The sequence below is a fragment of the Nilaparvata lugens genome, chromosome 12 (assembly GCF_014356525.2).
Source record: "Nilaparvata lugens isolate BPH chromosome 12, ASM1435652v1, whole genome shotgun sequence".
Lineage (NCBI taxonomy): Eukaryota > Metazoa > Arthropoda > Insecta > Hemiptera > Delphacidae > Nilaparvata > Nilaparvata lugens.
This window is the reverse complement of record NC_052515.1, coordinates 2,348,101-2,372,666: the sequence shown is the minus strand read 5'-3', so window position 1 is coordinate 2,372,666 and position 24,566 is coordinate 2,348,101. Positions and strand designations below refer to the sequence as shown.

Genomic DNA, 24,566 nt, shown 5'->3' with positions numbered 1-24,566 from the left:
ATGTTTTGTAAATTAATTATATTTTTACATTGTTGAAAAACGATTTGGCAACAGAGCGAAGTGAGAAAGAGATAGCTGCTATCTGCTTTGTTGAATGATAGACACGGATAACAATGCAATTGCTAATCAAACACTGCCTTTTTTATGTGGACCTCATTTTTTATGTGCACTGAACTCTATACTAATAGTATTAGTATTATAATAGTACCGTAGTTAGTATAGAGTTCACTGGGTTTTTGTTGGATCCAATAGTAACTGGGGATATTCTCGTCGTGTGCTACTTGTATCTATCATGTACCTATAAAGGTGCGTACAGATTTACGCGCCGCGAACATGAGCAATTCACTTTTAATCAGCTGATGCCAAGCTTTTTATATCTGTATCTTACCGTTTCTGTAAAAGTACAGATATAATCAAGTGAATTGCTCATGTTCGCGGCGCGTATATCTGTACGCACCTTTATAGGAACATGAATGATACAGATACAAGTAGCACACGACGAGAATATCCCCAGTTACTATTGGATCCAACAAAAACCCAGTGAACTCTATACTAACTACTATTATAATACTAATACTATTAGTATAGAGTTCAGTGCAAAAACCAGGGACCATCTCGTCAACTGCTACAATCCATACCACGGAGCATCCTCTCCCTAGTCAGTTGCACTCAATTGAGGCCGCCCAAGGTAACAACAGAACTGCTCCTCTCCACAACTGCAGTAGAAAGTTGTTCCAACTAGAAATATCAACTCAATTTAGGCTCGATCTTCCTACACATCATATCAACACAGTAAGTGAGATCATAACCGAGTATATACGTACATTCGTGTCATCTGAAATTACATTCATACTGTTAATCCACTCCCTCATTCAACTCGGGTTGCATCCAGTTTGTGAAGTTAGTATTTCAGTGACGTGACAATATTGTATTATTTGAGACAGTGTGATAGTGTGAAATTTGTCGGGATAAAAAGCTAGTAGTTCAGTTGTGTTATCATCTCCCACTCGGAAAAAAATGTGGAGCGTTCTCTCTCTAACCCAAATGAGATAGCAAACTTCATGATTCATCTGATCTTCTCCAATTACCTTAAATAGGTTCATCTGTGAAAGAGCGTTGGATGTTAATACGGTGAGTTATTCAACATTTTTTCAATTCTTTACTATCTTTTTCTTTATTAATTCATACAACAAGTACATCAAAATGATAGGGAGAGGAAAATAAGGTAACCTTGTGCTATTCCTCTCCCAAATTTAGATAAGGTTACACAATTCTTTAAGGTTCATAAAGGTAATAAGGAATCACTTCTTTATTCTCTTTTTTTATTAATTCATACAACAAGTTCATCATCAAAAAGATAGGGAGAGGAAAATAAGGTAACCTTGTGCTATTCCTCTCCCAAATTTAGATAAGGTTACACATAGTCCAAGATAGGTAAAGTCTTGTAGTTGTTCACTTCATGAAATGTTCAGTCCTTAATTATTTTCACAAAGTAGATTTTTAAATGTATATAATAATTCAATAGTAACTATTTTTTGTAATGATTTAATCACTCAAAAATAGTGGAGGAAAATCCTCAGGAAAATGGGCCTGTTGAATTATCCTGAATTGTCTGAATACTGTAATTTGTATGATTTGAAGTCTCAAATAGTAGAGAGCTGTTGAATTCTTTTAAATAGTCTAAATACTGTTGAATACTCTCAAAAAAAGTAAATTCGTATGGCTTTTGTTGGTGGGGAGTCCCTTGCGAGAAGGTCCCACCGCCTGAATATATAAATTAAGCCATCAATGGGCTTTACGACTGTCATACTTCAGCCGGGACCGACGGTTAACGTGCCTATCCGATAACACGGGAGTGATCTTGTTAAAAAACGTTTGGTTTTGAGAGGGTATGAACCCGGGATCTCTTTGCTGCTACGCAAGCACCCTATCCACTAGACCACGGATCATTCCAATACTCTCATATAGCTGGTTGATACCCAATCATGTCAATGAATCGTTGTCCAATTAATTAATGAATGAATTTATACAGTGATAGTGAGATCTACGTTATAATAGCAGTGGAGGAAGATAGGACAACAGTGTTGCAGATTCTCTGCCTTGTCATTGCCTTCTATAGAGGATAGCTGATACTGGTATATTATAATATAATATAAACTGTTCATTCTTGTTGGAAACAATCAATGGCAAATGACAACACCAGCAGTGTTAATCAAATACTGCCATTATAACGTGGACATCACTTTAGATTTTAAACCCTCTTTGAGTTGAGTAGTCTTTTTAGGATATAATAATACCCTGAATAATAAGCTCATACAGTTTAATTTTTCAAAAATAACAAGGCTCCTGAAAAGATTGCAGAAAAATTAGAATGATTGCCAGGTCGGTTTTCAGCAATGTAGAAATATGAATCATTAACAGAATATTCAATATCAATTATTATGTACTGTACAAATGTATTTATTGGTCAATAAAACAAATTTATTATTATTATTATTATTATTATTATATTATTATAATTATGAAACTTTATCATCAAATCACTGGAAAACATAATTTCTCGACGAATAAAATATTTTTTATCATACCAAACAAGAATGAACAGTTAATATTACATCCGATATACCGGTATCAGCCTTCCTCTATGGAAGGCAGTGTTAAGGCAGAGAATCGGTAAAGCTGTTCTTCTATCTTTCTCCATGTCTACTAAGTCGTGGTCTCAACCAAGGATAGTGTAGAGCACTCTATATACTCTATTCTTGGTCCCAACCATGATAAAAGAGTCTGATCGAATAGGATGTCTGGCAAATAGGATACAAAACGAGTCTATCTAATAAAAATTGTCAACTGAGTTTGGAAAAATATTCAAACCTCTATTTCCTCAACTTGTATTATATGATAATATGGAGATCACGCCTTCATATGGACACTCCATCTTTATGCTTCGTGGAGGAATCTATGGAATTTCATTACTGACCCAGAAATATCCCAATTTTATAGTCTTAAAACAGTAGACAGACTGGTGGAATGTTCCAATTTACAGTTCATTTGGAGAGAATATCACGCTGTGGATGAACCCTTCTGCTACTGACTTTAAAGAAGTTGATATTTTCTTCTTGTAGTTCTCATTTTTTTCCGATTGTTTTAACATTTCAATTATCATGAACGCTTAAATCACTTCACTTTATATTATAGATTTTCATTTTTTGATTAAGTTATCATGTTTATGTAACCTCCAGACTGTGTATTCTAAACTAAGGTTTAGAGCAGTTTTGGGCGAATGCCTGCTGTTTTCACCTGGATTGTATTTGTATATGAATAAAAAAATCATGTATCATCAATCATAATAGAGGGAAGAATTGGCTTATACACGTAGGGGATAAGAATTCACGAATGACGCATCAATACGTCTCAACTACTCAACTGATTAACTTGAAATTTGGCATAATGATTCTTAATTCATCGAGGATGGTCATATACCTATTTTGAATATCTTCAACATTTCTGTAAGTAAATTTTTAATTAGACCCTTGTGGAGCACTGGTTACCTGCTAATTTTGAAAAATGCTGGATTATGAATCGTTATCTATGAGAAAAGAGCGTTTTAAATCGAGAATAAATGAGTTTATGGAGTGGCCGTAGTCGAGTGGATCAGATGCTGGCTTTATGATTCAGAGACCCGGGTTCAAATCCCGGCCCGGGCAAGATATCTTTATCCCGGGCAACTCCCGTGTATCGGATGGACACGTTAAGCCGTCGGTCCCGGTTGCCTAAAAAGCAGTCGTTAGGTCATGTCAGAGGCCCTGAAATTGATCAGTTGCGACCTGAAAACTCTGACACCAGACCTGAGCCAGCCAGGTCACACGATATTATTATTATTTATCGAGAATGAAGTTTCGTTTATTTTGTCATCGCTCAAAAATGAATCATCAGAAAATACAACAACCAGAAATAAAATATATTTATATATTTATTTATTTATTCGTTGATATAATTACAAATCATATGAATATGATCGGCATAGAACAACAGGCATAGCCCAAAACTATTCTGTTCCCAAATTTTGATAAATAATGAAATTTCCGAAAAAATAGGTTATGTTCTTACTGAGGAAATTTAAAGTTCAAAGTTCTTTCCAAGAATATATATTAGCTGGAAATTTTGAATTTAGAATGATTAAAATACCAAATTATAGTCAAATTTTGCACTTAATATCACCGCATTTTGAATAAATCAAGTTATTTCAGAAAATTTTGAAGCCAAAAATATACACACAACTTCCAACTAGGCACAGCTGTTACATCTGTATATGACTTATCAATTGCATTCTTTCCTCTGTAATAAAATAGCATAGGCCGAGATGAGGTCTTATAGCAAACATTTGTATTTTTGGATGTATTCGTTTGTTTATTTATTTGAATAGCAGCCACTTAATTTTTCGGATGAATTAAGTATTGAATAAAGAGCATGGCGTATAACAGAATATAGTCTACTGTAGATAACAGAATATTGGAATCTTCTCTAACTCACAAATGCATTTGAAGAATGAAGCCGTTAGGCACACTTAGCTCTAGATACTGGTAGTTTTAGTTACTGTTAAATAATTTGATAGTTGAAAAAAGAGCTTCTAAAGAGCTCAAGCTACCGGTATTTCCGATTGTGATCACTAGAAATTAAAAATGTGTCATAACCTTTGACACAATCATATCTCATGCCTTCAATTAGATAGTAACTATTCTTTCGTTTCTGAAGAAGCAACTGACGTATTATACTGAAATATTTTCCCAAATGTTGATAATAAAGTATTGAACTCAAAATTATCCAGATATAATTTACCCTCCTCCAGATATAATGTATGCAACTACAGGCATGATAGTTTAATAGTTAGTAGGTAGTATCAGTTGATGCTATTGCCTTTTTTTGATATAGAGGTGCGTACAGATTTACGCGTTGTGAACATGAGCAATTCACTTTTAATCAGCTGAACCAAAGCTTTTCTTATCTGTCTCTTACCTTTTCTGTAAAAATACAGATGTAATCAGCTGATTAAAAGTGAATTGCACATGTTCGCGGCGCGTATATCTGTACGCACCTTCAAAATAGTAAATTAGTTATGTGAAATTAATCAACGTTTGACAAAACCAATTTGATGTGATTAGTGAACTGTAGCAGATTTCCAAACACGATATCTATTTCTCAATTTCGAATGCAAATGAATCATTGAAATAGAGATTATGAGTCACCAGATGTGTGTATATCGGTCTAGCCAGAATAGGTGATAGAAAAGTTAGAATACAGATAATGATTTTATGAAAAAGATTAAGTTAGAAGTATAATATGTGTAGGCATAGAACAACCAATCTATCTGTCTATTGATTGGTGTAGGCTTTAAGTATGAATGAATTAGAAGTCGTAATCATTTGGACGCGTATCTTCATTAAATCACTTTTTGAAAGCATTCCTGTTCAACGCATTCTTTCATTCACAAGAATATAACAATAAAAAAGTACTTCTTTCGACTTTCTCAGTGAGACTCATTGATAATAAATACTGATAATATTTTACTATTTGATCCGGTTGCACAAAAGCCGGTTGTTAAATTTTTATCGTGATTAATTTCACGAGAACCAATCACAGAAGCCTTCTTTTCAAAAAATCCTTCTCTGATTGGTTCAAGTTAAATTGAGAACAATTAAAATTTAACCGGCTTTTGTGCAACCGGCACTTAATCTTCATATTCGGGGCAACTTATTTTTTATTTATTAAATAACATCATAGCTGAAATTTCACTCTATAAAGTGTTCTAAGTTTGTGTGATGTTGTTTAAAATCTAAATCAGTCGAAATAAATCACAGTGATAAAAAACCTCTTTGCAAGATTCAGATTTTTGTAGAAGTTCGACTATAATTTAGTGGGACACTCTATTATTATTGAAGATGTGTAGGAAGGGTCAATTCACCGCCTCAATTCACTGGAATGAATTATTCAAATGAGTGCTCGTTCACTTCACTGTCAATCAATGAAAGGTCTCTTCACCTTTGCCTCTCTTCACTCTTCAAGTACTTTTCTACTTACGTTCTCTATCTCTCTCTTTCTTGTTGAGCGTCACTCATTCTCTCTGTCTCTCATCAACCAGGGACATAATTCGCTTAAATAATTCTTTCCTTTTTCATCTGTAACTTCTTTTCCTCTTTCTCCTTTCTCCTTTCTACCTTCTTCTTCTTCTTTTTCTTCTTATTCTTCTTCTCCTCCTCCTCCTCCTTCTTCTTCTTTTTCTCCTCCCACTCCTCCTTCTTCTTCTGATGTCTTCCTCTTCCATTGACTTCTCTTCACCTGTCTTCTCCTTCTCATGCCGTCTTCATCATCTCCTCCTTCTCCTTCTTCTTCTTCTTCTTCTTCTTCTCCTCATTCTCCTCCTTCTACTATTTTTGCTACTCCACTTCTTTCACCCTCTTTTTCTAATTTCACTCGTTGCACTAATCTTCCTGTTCAACTCCTGAGTTAATTTTCTTGTAGCTTCCTTCGTCTATCTATCTCCTTTCTTTATACATTTTTCTAGCCCGATTTGTTATTTTTCCTTCTCATCTTCATTACCACGTTTTCTCTCTCCCACCAACTTCGCTCACCAGAAGAAAAGTGGAAAAAGTAGTTTGAATGTATGCAGTTCTTCTCTACTTTCACTCCTTCCCTTCTTGTTTCTCAATTATCTTCTTCTCCACACTCTTTATCTTCTGATGCATGCACTCTCTCACTTTCTCTTCCCATCTTTCTGTCCGTTTTGTCACTATCTCTCTCTCTAACAATTTACACTCTCCGTATTTTCACCTCTTCTCTCACTACATTTTCAGTTTTATAAATTATACTACTAGCCGTCAGGCTCGCTTCGCTCGCCATATCCGTCTAGCCAGGGGGCTCCGCCCCCTGGACCCCCGACTGGATCGTCCAGGAATGAGATCAGCAGGCTCGCTTCGCTCGCCTGCATTTTTCATTTGAGCATTTTTATCATATGTTAGGACGATCCAGTCGGGGGTCCAGACTAAACGTCTGGCTAAACGGACATGGCGAGCGAAGCGAGCCTGACGGCAAGTAATATAATATTGAAGTAGCAGTGCCCAATCAAATGCATTTGATGCATTTAAATCTTCAACTTGGTGCCAACCTAACAAAGTCAACTCAACTTAATGCCAACCTGACAAAATTATTAATATAGTTGCCAGTTAACAACTGTTTCGAAGAGGTACTCTATCTAGATTATAGTTCTATAGTAACATATGATATGGAAATTTCAATTATAATTAAGAGATTGGGAGAAGAAGAATATACATGCTAAAAGACGAACTTTAAACCCTTAAAACCCACCCTTAGAGTTAAAATATTGCCAAACGATCTCTTAGTGCCCCTCTAAAGGGCGAACTGAACATACCTACCAAATTTGAACGTTTTTGGTCCGGTAGATTTTTAGTTCTGCGAGTGAGTGAGTCAGTCAGTGAGTGAGTGCCATTTCGTTTTAATATAGACTATAGTGAGCTGTTATTATATTAGAGAGATGAGTATAAGGACAGTCATTCCGATTCATTTTTTATTTTTCTCTCTCTCTCTTCCACTTTTCCCTGTCCCTAGTTGAGTTTTTCCGTAGCAGCCGATAACAATGTGTAAACTGGACAGCCAGATCGATTGAATAAATTGATAATGTAATTGCTTTTCCAATGATGGCCCACTAATCACATTCCAACCTCTCAGCACTCAGCATTGGGTGAATGGGCAGCAATGGTGTGCTAAATTCATAACTAATGCTGACAATATAAAGTGAATATCTCATTATAGCAAAAAATAGACTCGTCAATAGACTGCTACCGTTCATTGTTATGCGAAAATTGTGTTGACGTTGTCAGAATGCATTATATTTCAGCCTGGAAAATATTCGGAAAATGATGTATATTATTGTGTATTCCAAAACACAGTGGAAATTATCTATAGCCCTAGAGAGATCAGTGAATATTGTCTGTTTTGTTGCTTGCATAATATTTCAGACTGAATAATGTTCTGAAAATGATGTATATTATTGTGTAATTATTTCACGGAGTGATCCGTGGTCTAGTGCATAGAGCGCCTGCGTAGCAGCATAGAGATCCCGGGTTCAAACCCTCTCAATACCAAAAGTTTTTTTACCAGATCACTCCCGTGTTATCGGATGGGCACGTTAAACTGTCGGTCCCGGCTGAAGTATGACAGTCGTAAGGCCCATTGACGGCTTGAATTATATATTCAGGGACTCCCCACCAGCAAAAGCCATACGAATTTACTTTTTTTTACTGTGTATTTTAGAACACAGTGGAATTATCTGTAGCCCTAGAGAGAACAGTGAATATTGTGTATTTTGTTGCTCCAGTTACGCTTTTTGATAGACAGGTTCGAAAGTTGTTTGTAGGTTTTTCAAATTATCCAGGAGTGTTCATTCCAATATTTGAAGATGAGTGATTTCTCTTATCTTTGAGTGGAGGGAAAATTTTATGTTTGAGTGAATAACTCACCCTGTATTGTAGCGAAACATCTCATATGATAGCACAACACTTGTTAGGTCAACCTCTATCCATAGCCCGAATGTCAATAAAATCTGGGACATTTGTTTTTTTCATGAAATCCATGAACTTTCGTTCAATCCATTCGTTCAACTACCGTGATAAACGGTTATAAATGTATACAAAATTGCTCTGGAAATACCCAATTTTAAACCCTACATTTCACCAGAGTTGTCATCAAAATGTTGTTCAAAAATAGCTTTGTTCGAGAAAGTTGTTAATTTTTTCTGTGGAAAACAAGTTGAATGCTGCTCTTCCATTTAATAAATTGATAACAAATTGCCAAGATTTGCTGAAATCTCAGGTGACAGCTCTAGTGTAGACGTGGCTTTAGATTTAGATTTAATTTAGAGTCAAATTAGAAGAGTCCAAAGCCTGGTTTTCATTTTAGTAGAGTTTGTTAGTGGTATAGTTCCCTGGGCAAGTACTAACTTTCTTGTGAACTCTCCCAATGTAAAGCTCGTGGTAGAGTATAGGGTACTAGTTTTTAGTTGAGTAGAGTGGGATAGTACTATACCACTTGCCTTCCCCCACCAACGCTTCTCACTCTACTCTACCACTACTATGCTAATGAAAACAGTCTCCAGCTAGTAGAGTAGAGTCGTGCCATAGGTTATCAAGTTTTTAAGAAGTATTGTTATTTATTGAAAAGTCTTAATATATAGAAGAGTTTTAGTGTTAATTTATTAAGAAGTATTGTCATTTTTAGGTTAGCTCTGTTCACTACACAACACACTTTACCTACTATTCTCAATTGTAGTGAAAACAGTTACTCGACCAAGAAGAGTAGAGTTAGCTACTCTAACTAAAGTAAAGTAGGGTTGATAAAATAACAGTAGAGTAGAGTTACTCTACAGTGGAGTTTAACTCTAACGCAGAGTAGAGTTCGACTCTTCTCTACTCTGTAGAGTATAACTCTACAGTAGACTAGAAGTGATAGTTATTCTTTACTAAATAACTAGAGAAGATTTAGCTCGGTTGAGTTAGTAAGCCAGTTACTCGACCACCAACTCTACTAGTGAAAACCAGGCTTGAAAGGAGTTAGAAGAGTTGAAGAGTCGTAGCTTTTCTCGTACAAGTCTTCACGGATTTGTACTAATTCGATCCAAATGTTCACAAATACAACAACAAACAACACATAATTGAGTGTAGTGTAGTGTATTTGCAAAGCTCTATTTGCCACTCCACTTGCTATTGTTGTTTGTTTGGTTCAGCGTTGCTATGGCAACCATAAGTGAACAGATTTTTACGCCAAATGGGAGTTCCGAACTTTTCCTGTGACTGTAGTCTAAAAGCTACACTGATTGCCACTTTAATCCAACAATCATTTATTTATCGCGCGGTTTTATCTGTCAAAAATTACTGTCGTTTGCTGAAATTACATGCGATCAAATAGAGATCTTAGGAACTCTTAAACCAAGATCAAAGGAAAAACTCAGTTTTTTTTTTGTCTCGTCCACAGTGTTATTAGATTTGTACACAGGACTGTAGTTTAGTTGAAACCAACAGATCTTTGGCTGTAGTTCATAGTCTAGTGAATATTCAAAGAGGAAATTCATATTGTGGGTGGAAATTATAAGGAAATTCTTTTTTATCAAGCTCTCATAACAATAATGTAATATTACTTGACATGTTATCCATTTTTTATCAAGAATCTTCTCTGTAATCTTGTTTACCAGTTTGAAAATATTTGGTACTGGGTACACAGTTTATAAGTAATTACTTTTGAAATCTTATTTACCAACTCTCAGATTAAATTAGCTTGGATGGAATGTTATCTTTTTTTAGGCTGTCTAGTTTGTTTAAAGAATGCAGTAAATGATTTAACATCTTTCTATAATCAGTTTTCTTTGAGGAGATTAAAAAATGTATGAAATGTGCTTTACATAACTAGCGACTTTATAACAAGTATCGGTTTGACTGTGAATTGTGTCTAATTGTTTCTAATTGTGTCTAATTGTGTCTAATTGTGTCTTGTAGTAAGAAATATTTCAAAGTCGTGAATATGATATTGACCTGCTTCTAATTAGTAAACAATTGATTTCTCGTCCCAAGATTCTATTCTGTGATGCATTTTTCCTATGATTGCATTATTTTATTGAATTTTCTCTTCAAATGCTAAACAATGTTTCATGATCGTGAGAAAGTAGGCTCAGATGCTTCATCACTTTCTAGTGGTCAAATACATTCTTTGTTGAAGGATGCATTTGAACCTTACAGAACCACACATTATTTTACATACTAGAAGTTTTTTAGTATTAGTTTTTCAATAATATATAACATGATTTCATGTGTTTCATGAAACAACAATATTTACTTATTGCTCCTTCAGGCCTGATAGTAAATTAAAATTTAGTGGGCTGTATTTTTTCCAAATGAAATAGAAAATTAATGGAATGAAGTAGGAAGAAACTCAAGTATGAAGATTCCTTATTCGAATATTGCATACCGATAGATCAGTATCGGTAATATTGAGAAACTATAATTTCAATAAGCCCAATAGTGTATGCGCTGGCTTACATTGAGCATGCATGAGGGAGGTGGATAATTTGACTTCGGATTATTGTTAGGGGGTCTTCAGTGTATATGAAACTCCATGTCGTCACGTCCCATTCAACAATTTAATCTAATCGAAGAGTCAATCTAAGCTCCCAGGAAATTCTTCCAATAGAAATTTCTCAATAGAAGCTTCCATGAGAATTTTTGGATATATTTTTCAAAATGCTGTTTCCCAAGATTCGACAAACATTCGACAAACATTGAACAAACCGCGACAAACAAAGATATGAATCAAGGGCACGTGAGATGATATAAATGTCGAAACCATAGTAAGATCCACATCATAATAGCAGTATGTGATCGACATTGGTGTTGATATCCTTGTCTATCATTCGACAAAGCAGATAGCGATATCCTTTTCCACGGCTGCAACGTTGTAAGATCGATTTTAACCATAGAAAAATATTAATTAACAAAATATTCGATCTCAATTATAAAAATTCATTACTTTATCATTGGAAAAATACTTTTTCTTGACGAATAATTAACAAAACATTCAAATTCAATTATGGAAATTCATTACTGCATCATTGGAAAATACTTTTTCTTGACAAATAATTATTGATTATTTCAAACAAGAATGAACAATATTACACCAAATATACAGGTATCAGCGATCCTCTATAGAAGGCAGTGGCACGGCAGAGAATCATCAAGGCTGTTCTCCTATCCATCTCAAATGCTATTATAACGTGGACCTCAATGTAGAGTCAAAACATTGAAGACTTTATAGTCTAGTGAATATTTAAAGCGGAAATTCATATTGTGGGTGGAGATTATAAGGAAATTCTTTTTTATCAAGCTCTCATAACAATAATGTAATATTACTTGACATGTTATTCATTTTTTATCAAGAATCTTCTCTGTAAACTTGTTTACCAGTTTGAAAATATTTGGTACTGAGTAAACAGTTTATGAGTGATGATTAATTTTGAAATCTTATTTACGAACTCTTACATTACATTAGCTTAAATGGAATGTTATCTTTTTTTAGGCTGTCAAGTTTGTTTAAAGAATGCAGTAAATGATGTAACATCTTTCTATAATCAGTTTTCTCTGAGGAGATTAAAAAATGTATGAAATGTGCTTTCCATAACTAGCGACTTTATAACAAGTATCGGTCTGACTGTGAATTGTGTCTAATTGTGTCTAATTGTGTCTAATTGTGTCTTGTAGTAAGAAATATTTCAAAGTCGTGAATATGATATTGACCTGCTTCTAATTAGTCAACAATTGATTTCTCGTCCCAAGATTCTATTCTGTGATGCATTTTTCCTATGATTGCATTATTCTATTGAATTTTCTCTTCAAATGCTAAACAATGTTTCATGATCGTGAGAAAGTGGGCTCAGATGCTTCATCATTTTCTAGTGTTCAAATACATTCTTTGTTGAAGGATGCATTTGAACCTTACAGAACCACACATTATTTTACGTACTAGAAGTTTTTTAGTATTAGTTTTTCAATAATATATAACATGATTTTATGTGTTTCATGAAACAACAATATTGACTTATTGCTCCTTCAGGCCTGATAGTAAATTAAAATTTAGTGGGCTGTATTTTTAACAAATGAAATAGAAAAATAATGGAATGAAGTAGGAAGAAATTCAAGTATGAAGATTCTTTATTCGAATATCGCATACCAATAGTTCAGAATAGGTAATATTGAGAAACTATAATTTCAATCAGCCCAATAGTACATGCGCTGGCTTACATTGAGCATGCATGAGGGAGGTAGATTATTTGACTTCGGATTATTGTTAGGGGGTCTTCAGTGTATAAGAAACTCCATGTCGTCACGTCCCAGGGTGGTTGACAGGTTGTGGGGAAATGGGTGAGTTGCAAAAATTGTAATGAGTGTAATCACTACAGAAACAAAAACACGTGATAAATCAATTCATTTTAATGATCATAATTATATTATGATTATAGTGTTTTATACAATTAATGAATAAAAATATCGGGGACCGAGCTTCGCTCTAGGTACAAAATAATGAAATATTTATCACGAAAGAATAAATTATAATAACAATCATAGTTCATACAGAAATGTTCAATCTAATCACAGTAAATTGAGATTAATTCCAGAGGAATGCAAGATTTTCAACCAAGGCCGGTTGCACAAAAGCCGGTTAATTTTAATCCTGATTAACTCCCCGTTAACCAAATCAGAGAAGTCCATTTCAAAAAGATGGATCTACTGATATAATCAGGATGAAAATAACCCGCTTTTTTGCAACCGGCACTAAGTACCTGATTAAATGATACAAAACGTTTAACAGCTGAGTCATAATTTTGACACAGTCCACACGCTCATGAACTCGCTCACTCACTACCATCATCAACAGATGACGAAATAATTATCATCAGCTGTTTTTCCAAGGATGAATAATAATTATCCTTTTAATGTCCTTCAGCGAGTTTCCAAGGGATGAGACCTAGTGCAATCAAATTTAATAATAAACCTACTATGTTCTGAATTTCGTGAGAATCGTTAGAGCCGTTTCGAGTTCCGGTGAAATACAATGTATATTTCGCACCTAGGGCCGAAAATGAGATATTCCGGCTCGAAATCGGTTTTTAAGTCCGAGGCGTAGGCGAGGACTAGAAAGATTGAGAGCCGGAAATACATTTTTGCCCATGGTGTGAACGCTATTTTTCGCCACACCCAAAAAAAAACTTCCCAATATATAAGAAATTAAAAAATAAATAAAATTCAAACAGCCTTTTGATAGTTTGAATCTTGGTTATGACAACTTTTACTGTCAATAATTTCAATATTACTAATTAATAATTTACAATAATGACCATATTTTATACTATTAATATTAGGCGCGAGCTTTGCGCCCAGTGCAATATCATGGATAGATGGATGAATAGAATTTTCATTACTATTTTGAAATAATGTGATGAAAAAATTAAGATAATTGCATATTTCACAGTTTGTCTCAAAATATATCTAAAAAAATTGATTGAAATTTAAATTACGGTAACTAATATAAAAAATAGGTATTAAAAGTCGAAATTCATCGACAAAGATAAGTCATTGACCGAGATTCGAACCTAGATCATGTTTGTTATTCACTGAGCTTTGAGCTCTGACTGATGTACGCCTTAACGCTCTCGGCTATTCCGTACTGTTGAACGTTGACGCCTGACTGATAACCCTTAGCATACACGTAATACTGTAATACTAGACTTCTAAAAAAGTTTACTTCACTCCTAAAAAGCGTACCGTACAACAGACTTTGGCTCATGACTTATATTATTAAAATTAATATTATTATCTGTCTCACAATAAAATTTTCACTCTGAATTAAGTCAGATAACGTAGGCTATGTAGGCTACTATAATAATAGAGTATAGCGCAAATTTGAAGCCGGTTTGCTGGCATTTTCACAACAAAATATTGCTCTGAAAATAGTTAAATCATAGAGAAAACATTCGAAGATTCAATCTTGAGTGGGCCTAATGTTTTCTCTATATGGTTTAATATTGAAGAAAAATTATCTAAAAGTTTTAATAATGAATTACGGAAAAATTACTAGGCTGAGTTTCACCAGTAGCTTACCTTAAACTTCAGATCTGTGCTGTATTCGCTTATTATTATTGTTGATTGTATTGCATTAAGAAGTGGAATTCGATAATAAAAAGAAACTTATTACTCTACTTCACTTTTAAATATTGATATAATTATTGTACTTTGAATTCAAATTCGATTCTTCACTTTCAAATACTTGCGATACGTACCTTTCTGACAATGGACAATGTAGCCAACATTATATTGTTCAGGCTATGGAGATATATCATCGTATTCTATTGTTTGATATCAAAAACACAATAATAAATATTAAATTATGAAACAGTAATTTATAAAATATATTATTATAGACATAATACCGCGATTCACGATACATAATTATATAGATTATTACAGTCATTATGAGATTATCTCTCTATGATTTTTGTGAGATCGGACACGATCAGCTGTTATTCAAGGTCATTTTACAGCCCTAGGGCCGTAAAGTTTTACCGGCCTGGTCGGAAAACAATCACTTTCGGCCTCCATATGACGCACGTAAACCAGCTCATTACATCCAAGTGTGGCGAAAATATATTAACATCTAAACATCCAAACATCTAATCATCTAGAAATATAAACAGAAATCGCTCGTTTAATAGTATAGGATAAGTGAAAAAATACCATCAACTTAGCACAATCTAAACATCGGAACATTGGTCTAATGAGCTATTTGGTCTAATAAGGTCTTCCAGAATATCGCAGTAACACCTTGAGTATCTTTTCGTAGCTTCAAAATCAAATCTCAGAAGCGTGGGAACCTTTCTATGGCCCCTATCCCATTTAGGAATGTGAGGACATTTTTTCATGATAACAAATTGTGACCACACCTGCTTCAGCAGACTTTTTCTACCTGGTATTCTCCAGAGCTTACCATACCTATGGTCACAAAAACTATACTTATGCCTTATGTCATGTGTGATTTATAATTTAGAAATATATAATAGGGAAAGGGAAGAACCGGCTTATACACGTACGGGATAGGAAATTCACGAATGACGCATCATCACGTCTCAACTTCTCAACTGATGAACTTGAAACTTTGCATTAAGATTCTCAATTCATCGAGGATGGTTATAGACCTATTTCCAATTCTTCAAGTTTCCAGTACGTCAAGTTTTTAATTCAACCGTTGCGGAGCTCGGGTTACCTCTAGTCCACAATATCATTATTATTAAACAAAAATCCTAATTGAATGCTGTAATTCACCCCGAAGACTTCTGCTACTGCAAATATTGACAACAGGGTAAACACTAGATGGAAATTCGATAAGCGCTACTATTCAAAAATAATTTGGGAAATCGAACCCGGGCGCTATTATCCACAGATTATCAGTTTGGTGTAAGGGTAAGCATTCCTGACCGGCAATTGGGAGGTACTGGGTTCGATTCCCGGGCTGACAAATAATTTTTTAATAGTAGCGCTCATCGAATTTCCATCTAGCTGTTCACCCTGTTGTCAATATTTGCAGTAGCAGAAGTCTTCGGGGTGAATCACAGCATTTAATTTGGATTTTCGTTTAATAATAATAATTAATTCATTAGCATTTGAATAAATGCAATATCTAAAGATAGATCAAGTGCAAAATATCAAATATCTTGGTTTAGAGCTTGATGAGAACTGCAATTGGAAGGTTCACATCCAATCACTCAAAAAGCACATGAATATGATATTTCGTAAATTTTATTTATTGAAATTCATTTGCCCTAGAAAATTCTGAGATCTGCTTATTTCGCTATTGCAAATAGCAGCTTCAATATGGGCTAAGCTGTTGGGGGGGGGGGTGCATATAAAACAAATTTAAACTCTATACTTATTGCACAAAAAAGATTGATTAGAATGATGACATCATAACATAGGAGAGCTCATTCATTTCCCTCATCAACAGACGACGAAATAATTATCATCAGCTGTTTTTCCAAGGATGAATGTCCTTAATGTCCTTCAGCGAGTTTTCCCAGGGATGAGACCCAGTGCAATCCAATTTTTATATTATAAACCTACTATGTTCTGAATTTCGTGAGAATCGTTAGAGCCGTTTTCGAGATCCGGTGAAATACAAACATATAAACATCCAAACATCTAAACATCCAAACATCTAAACATCCATACATCTAATCATCTAGACATATAAACAGAAATCGCTCGTTTAATAGTATAGGATAAGTGAAAAAATACCATCAACTTAGCACAATCTAAACATCGGAACATTGGTCTAATGAGCTATTTGGTCTATTAAGGTCTTCCAGAATATCGCAGTAACACCTTGAGTATCTTTTCGTAGCTTCAAAATCAAATCTCAGAAGCGTGGGAACCTGTCTATGGCCCCTATCCCATTTAGGAATGTGAGGACATTTTTTCATAACAAATTGTGACCACACCTGCTTTAGCAGACTTTTCTACCTGCTATTCTCCAGAGCTTACCATACCTATGGTCACAAAAAATATAAATACAATGCCTTATTTCATGTGTCATCTATAATTTAGAAATATAGTCTATAATGGGGAAAGGGAAGAACTGGCTTATACACGTACGGGATAGGAAATTCACGAATGACGCATCATCACGTCTTAACTACTAGACTGATTATCTTGAAATTTAGCATATTCTCATTTCTCAATTCACCGAGGATGGTTATAGACCTATTTTCAATTCTTCAAGTTTTTAATATTATGTCAAGTTTTTAATTCAACCGTTACGGAGCACGGGTTATTCTAGTCCACAATATAATTATTATTGTTAAACGAAAATCCAAATTAAATGCTGTAATTCACCCCGAAGACTTCTGCTACTGCAAATATTGACAACAGGGTAAACAGCTAGATGGAAATTCGATGAGCGCTACTATACAAACATTTTTTTGTCATTCACAGGCTGACAAATAATTTTTGAATAGTAGCGCTCATCGAATTTCCGTCTAGCTGTTTACCCTGTTGTCGATATTTGCAGTAGCAGAAGTCTGGTAACTGATTTGTAATCTTAATTTTTGTAATATGTTTGTCTGGGTCGCGTGTTGCGCCCTCACAAAGTGACAAAGCCTATTGTATAATATTATGTACTTATTGGTCAATAAAGATTCTTATTCTTATTCTTATAGACTTCGGGGTGAATTACAGCATTCAATTTGGATTTTCGTTTAATAATAATAATTGATTCATTAGCATTTGAATAAATGCAATAATTCAGTAATCTCCCTCTGTCCACAATATAACTGTATTGTGACCACAAAATAACTTCAAGTATAATATATCGACGCTGTTATTTTTACGATGATCTAAACTCACCCTACTTCCACCAGAAATATATACCTATAGTATGATACTACACATATATCTTTACTGCGGCACAGTTTGAGTCCCTTCTGAATTCGACACACTGAATAGAATGAGGTTCACGTTATAATGGCACTGGAAGAAAATACAATAGACCTTAACAGCATCTAAAAAAACACCTGTTCATCCATGACAAAAACCAAATCCCATACTGTACCTACTATATATATATATATATAATATATAGATACATCTATTATACCCACGTGAGTATGTATCTGTTTTTCTATGTTTCCTTTCAAGTATATACAGATATAGAGTTGTGTTTAGGATGGAAGTATATGGTATACATCCGGCGTTGACTAGACAGCTTGGCTGTGTAGTTCCATAAAAGGAAAACAATTCACTCCAGTCAAACGTGTCATTTGTACCTTCCGGTTTAGGAATACACTATTCAGTTACTAATATTCTAATCGGTTATAGTTACTCAGTCAAATAGTATTGTATAGTTCTCAGATCACACTCATTTGGTCCTATATGAATCAAATTTAATCGTTGCTTCAAGTTCGATAATTGGCAGTAGAGTTGATTTGAAGTGCAAGCAAACTCACGAATTCTATGCACGGAAAGTGCATTCTTGTTATGCAGTCACCTCTATGGGTTTCTCACCTCAGGCAACTGCATAATGCAGTATTGCATAACGGTGAAATGTGCATCGATGCAGCGTTTGAATACTTATGATCAATTATCTGTAAAATCAGTACTCTATAATAAGCAACCGCCTAGGATGAATATAAACGTGTATTTTGGTAATAGATATCTTCTCTTTCGTTGGCTTACTTGCATATAATTCCCTCCCCTCTGTTCCTGGTATTTCAATTTCAGTAGATACTAACTTTCTTGATACAGTAGATTTACTTGAGGGTTGAAAAAATATTTCTTTGATTTTCAATTTTTCATGTGAGCACAAGTGAGAAATTGAATATACTTGGGCCCATAATATGCACCATCTCGGTTAAAACGGAGATAGATCAACTGTTGGTTTAAACGTTGAATGAAACACATTATGATGAATGTGATCATACCTACTTGTAATTGTAGATTAGCACTAAACATGGATAGTTCATAATATATGACACTAAACCTTAGTTACTTGAACATTAATCTACTATCATTCCACTGTAACAGAAGATTGAGATCCTAAAATATGTCTGTTAACACTACTGATTCTCATTCTCGACTCTCTGATAAACCTGAAACATACAATTACTTATTACAATAAGATCTTATCAACTATTAATACTCACTTCAATCATTTATGCTCAGTTTATTTTATTATATGCAGTGAGTTGTTCATAAGATTATAGGTTTCATCTTATTCTTGTTATTGATTACATCATAGAATCATATTCATATTAAATGAAAAAGACTAAGAAATTGTCAAAAAACCACAGATTTATTGATACTTAGAAAGACCGGTTTCAGTTATTAAACCATTGTCAATCTCTGATAAACTAAAATATATCTATATATCATATTGATATCTTTATACTCATATTTATATCTCATTCCATTTCATTTCCTTGTAATTTCATTTGCTCTCCTTTTTAATTTCACTTTTTATTGACCTGTCATGGATTTTCAATTTATACAAGCAATCAATCAAACCTCATCCAATCTATAGCCGTTGTGAAGAACATTTTCTGCTTGTATTCAATCTAGAATGAAAGCGACTTGAAATAATTATTGACAAAATTGCTGATGTATTGGAAAAATTTGAGGTATGAGCTTCAGTTTCACACCGTTATCAATCTCTAGTAAATTGAAAGCTTAAACATCGAGAAGCAGAATAAATAGAGTAGATGAAGCCCTACGATCGGCTTTCAGTTGTTGACCAATCAACTTTGAGCTACTCTGATGCCATTGGCCGAGACAAGACATGCTTTCACTTATCCAAATATGTGTAAGAGAACCGGTCATCGATTATTACAAATAGAGAAATACTTAGTAGCTCACAAAACCATATGGGAAAGATTTGTGTGAATGGAAGAATATGCTACATGAATAGGCATGTAAACACGGAACTGAAGAAACTAACAACAAAGACAGAAAAGTAATATGGAAAAGGAGCCATGGCTGAACTTGGGAGTACAGTTTAATGGAAAGAAGATATAGCTTAATTTGAAAGAACATTATATATTATAGACTAATAGATTGAAGATGAACTACCACTCCATGATAGAACAAAATTAGTCGTTTGGTTTATTCTGAAACAAGTTTGTTTGTTTGAATAACAATACTCAGATATCCTTGAATTCCAAATAGCTGTAGCACATATAACATAGGGAATACAACGTATTCAAATAATTCGGAATTATAAAAAACAGAAGACATGGTATAGTTTTCCACTATAACCCTTCTATTACTACCATAACACAGATTTAGAATAAACAATCAACAGGAAATGTCAAGTTCATGAATAAATTCACTTATAATTGGAAAGATTAATAATTAATTTATTATTGCCTTCTGTTTTGAAGGATGAAGAAGGATTGACAACACAGTGCTTTGTCGTTCAAAAATATGATGTTAGGGCTTTGTCACACAGAGAGTGATTGATCTACGATCTGCGATCCTATATCTAGAGAGAGATCTACGAGTATATCTAAAATGATATCTTAGATTGCTCTCTATAGGATTGCAGATTGTATATGTGTTACTGGGCCTTAATCTTTCAATTCAAACATTTAAAGATTTGTAATCAATTTTCGTTCTTTGTGTTTTACAATATGAGAAATGTCTGATGACTCAATTATTATTGAACTGAATGATGTAAAGCTTCATAATCAATTTTCTTTTTTTTGTGTGCTACAGTATTAAAAAGATCTGACGACACATTTGAACTCAACGACATAACTAGGGAGACTAATCTTTATTTGTCTTCTGCAGGACGATTCAAAATCAATTTCCTTTTTTGTCTGTTACAGGACGAAAAATGGCTGACGACACAGTCGAGCTAACCGACAAAGGACTGGCACGTACAGGCAGCCTGTGTTCACCCGACCCCCACGACCAACTCCTCACCGCCTTCAATGACCGAGACTTCGACAACTTCCAAAAAATCCTCACAACCGGCGTCAAAAACGCCTACGTTGACCCCAACTTCTGGTTCGACGACCCCAACTACTGCACACTCCTAGACCTTGCCTGTCGCAAATCATCTAGTAGTCAATATGTGCGATGTCTGCTCAGCTGTGGCGCAGACCCCAACAAAATCAACTCAGTCCGCAAGAAGTCTCCCATCCATTTCGCTGTGGAACTGGGGGATATCTCTATTGTGAACTTACTCCTCCATGACAACCGAACCGATGTGAATAAACTGGATGGAACCGGTTCTACGGCTCTACATGCTGCAGCGAGGTCCAGCAATGTTGACGTCATGATTGCTCTACTAGGGCACCCCAAAATCAACCCAAATATTGCCAACCGTAAAGGATTGACCCCTATCCATGTCGCAGTCATCCAAGGGACCGAGGAAGCTGTCCTATGTCTGTTACAACACCAAAACATTGACCCCAGATCCGCTACAGATCTAATCCTGGAAAGCTTTCCGAACTTAGTACCCAAACTACCTACCACTGGTAATACAGTGGAAACCCTGGGGAAATCCAACAACCTCTTCAACCTTCTCCATAAACATGACGAGGAGACCTTTGTTAGAGCTATTCAGATCAACACTGACTCCATAAATGATAATGATGGGTTCCACACGTTTCTACAGTACGCTTGTGATTTTGGAATGTTTTACACTGTGGGACATTTGTTGCGCCTGGGTGCGGATCCCAATGGTACTCATACTGCAAACCGTACGACTCCCATCATGCTAGCTTCCTATAAAGGATACTACAACATAGTCAGACTTCTGGTGCAAAATGATTGCACCAGATACAACCCTATCAATGGGGAAACAGTTCTCCATTGTGTGATCAAGGGCTCAACTGATCTTCATGTATCATTGGGTGCTTCAAAGGAAGACAGGGACCACTATAAATGCATGGAGGTTTTGTTGAGAGGTGTACCCGGTCATAAACTGAACATAAACTGTGGGGATGTCAAGGGTAACACCCCTCTACACTACGCTGCAAAACTGAACAACAAGGAGTTCATTTTGTTGTTACTGAGTAGCGGAGCATATGTAGGTCAACGTAACACCCTGGGAGAACCAGCACTCGCTGATGTTAGTCCCAAAATATTCGAGAAATACCTGGATGACTGTTTGACAACCAATGATAAGCTACCAAGGGAGGATAACTATGAGATCATATTCAGGTACAACTTTTTGGCACCACCAAAAGTGCAGAAACATGAGGATCTGACATCATCACGTGCGATGTTGCAGATAGAAAGCAACATGAAAGGTGTGGATGAGCCTACTGATCAAGTAATCTCTGAAACTGAGCCCCTCTTGTACATGAGTAGATCATCGGATCTCCGTCCTCTTCTCAAACATCCTGTGTTGACCTCTTTCTTGCACCTGAAGTGGCACAGGATCCGTTGTTTCTTCTACTGCAACTTGACATTCTACATATTTTTTTGGATGTTTTTGACGGCGTACATCCTCACAGCCTATGCTGGGATGAGGCCTGAAGGTGAAGGAAATGATAAAATCAACACCAATACCACCTCATTCAACAAAACCTTGATGAAGAGAAGCACCCAAGAAACAATCCCAGAAACAATCGGTGACGAATTCAAGTTTTTTGTATTATGGTTGCTAGTTGCTCTATCCCTTGTCGTACTGATACTCAGAGAACTTTTCCAGTTGACAGTTTCACCACTGAGGTACTTCGCCAACCCTGAAAACTGGCTGGAAGTGTGTCTCATTGGTGTGACATTGTCAATACTCTTCTGTAGATCCTGTGTCAACTCACGCCACCAGATATCAGCTGTTGCAATCTTGTTATCTTGGGCTGAGTTAGTGTTGTTGATAGGTAGACACCCAGCCCTTTCCACAAACATTGAAATGTTGAAAACAGTGTCCTGGAACTTCCTAAAATTCCTTGCCTGGTATTCGATACTGATCATCGCGTTCGCTTTGAGTTTTTTCACCTTGTTCTCAGATTCTGAGACTGAGGGGGACGAAAATTTCTTTGTAGACCCGGCAACCTCGGTTTTCAAGACTGTAGTTATGTTGACAGGGGAGTTTGACGCAGGTTCTATACCGTTTGTAAACCATCCTGGCACAAGTCATGTGCTATTTGTGTTGTTTGTATTCTTGATAGCTATCGTACTCTTCAACCTTTTAAACGGTTTAGCAGTGAGTGATACACAATCCATCAGAGCAGACGCAGAGCTTGTAGGTTATGTTTCCCGGGTGAAACTGGTCACCTACGTTGAGAGCCTAGTGATGGGTACCCCTACCCCGTACCGTGGCTTCATCAACAAGATACAGAAGTTGTTCTGTTGCTTGCCACGTCTGGACTGTTGCATGGTCAACTATGGTTGTTTGCGTATCTTTTCACACCGTATCAACCTTTTCCCCGATCTGTATCCTGATTGCGAGGTGAGAATCCTTCCCAACCAGGCTTCGAGAATCGAGATGTTCAGCAGAGGTCACAAGAGGAAACGCCAGGAAATAGAGGAAGAGTCTGAAAGTCTCTTCTATGATTGTTATACAATGACTATGGACCCTGTGATCGTCAGATCTGCCAAGGAGATACTTGTAAAAAAACTGGAGGCTAAAGAGCTCCAATCCCGTGGTGACCCCTACACAATTCTTGAAGCCTGTTGCAAAGACCTCAACAATTACACGAAAACCCTTAATCAACCCCTAACTTCTGAAACTAACCCTGAATCTTCAACTCTGGTTCCAACATCTTTTAAATCTGCTGACAACAGTAAACTAATCTTGGATCTTAGTAGACGGTTGGATGAATATAAGCTGGTGCTTGATAGGCTTGTTAGGAACTCTGAAAAGACCGAGTATCAGATGAACAAACTTATAAAACAGATTGAAAAAAGCAGGATAGTTGGGTCCTCATCTTCCGATGATAACCAGTGATATCTTAGATGTATGTCAGACACATTCAGATATTATGAATGTATAGGAAAGTCTGTTCTCAGTAGAATGAACATCAAAAATGATCTTTAAGTGAACTGGGATAATTGAATTAACACCTCTAAGGCCCGGTTACACAAAAGCCAGTTAAATTTTAACCGTTATCAACTTTACGAAAACCAATCAGAGAAATCCTTTTTGATAAAACGGATTCTCTGATTGGTCGTCGTCGTCGTCGTCGTCTTGTTACAGGGGTAGGCATTAATACCTGTTCCGCCTTCAAACATTCTCCCACCTTTTTCTTGGTCTGCCAATACTTCTCTGATTGGTTCTCGTGAAATTAATCACGGTTAAAATTTAACCGACTTTTGTGCAACCGGCACTAACAGTTGGATAGCTTCCTTCTGGATCCTTCAATTTTTACAGTAGGTTAGAATAATAACGTACCGTATCAATGGAAAATATTGTTCTCAGAGATCCTTTATTGATAACAATAATATTCATGAATTGAATAG

At 35.6% G+C, this 24,566-nt stretch overlaps 1 protein-coding gene across 2 annotated transcripts; it reads left to right on the top strand.

The window, feature by feature from the left end:
• Nucleotides 1-665: 665 nt before the first annotated feature.
• Nucleotides 666-24,268, top strand: LOC111053577 (transient receptor potential cation channel protein painless). Of its 2 annotated transcripts, none has more exons than XM_022340488.2 (2): nt 666-1,131; nt 20,981-24,268. In XM_022340488.2, the coding sequence occupies exon 2, from the start codon at nt 20,989-20,991 to the stop codon at nt 24,052-24,054; it is 3,066 nt and encodes a 1,021-aa protein (XP_022196180.2). In that variant the 5' UTR covers nt 666-1,131; nt 20,981-20,988; the 3' UTR covers nt 24,055-24,268. The 2 variants fall into 2 exon arrangements, with proteins under 2 accessions (XP_022196180.2, XP_022196181.2); XM_022340489.2 differs by having other exon boundaries at nt 682-1,136; nt 20,981-24,266.
• Nucleotides 24,269-24,566: the final 298 nt, after the last annotated feature.

What these genes read in the sequence shown, in the direction of transcription:
- LOC111053577 (XM_022340488.2), top strand. Translation starts at nt 20,989, where the DNA reads ATGGCTGACGACACAGTCGAGCTAACCGACAAAGGACTGGCACGTACA.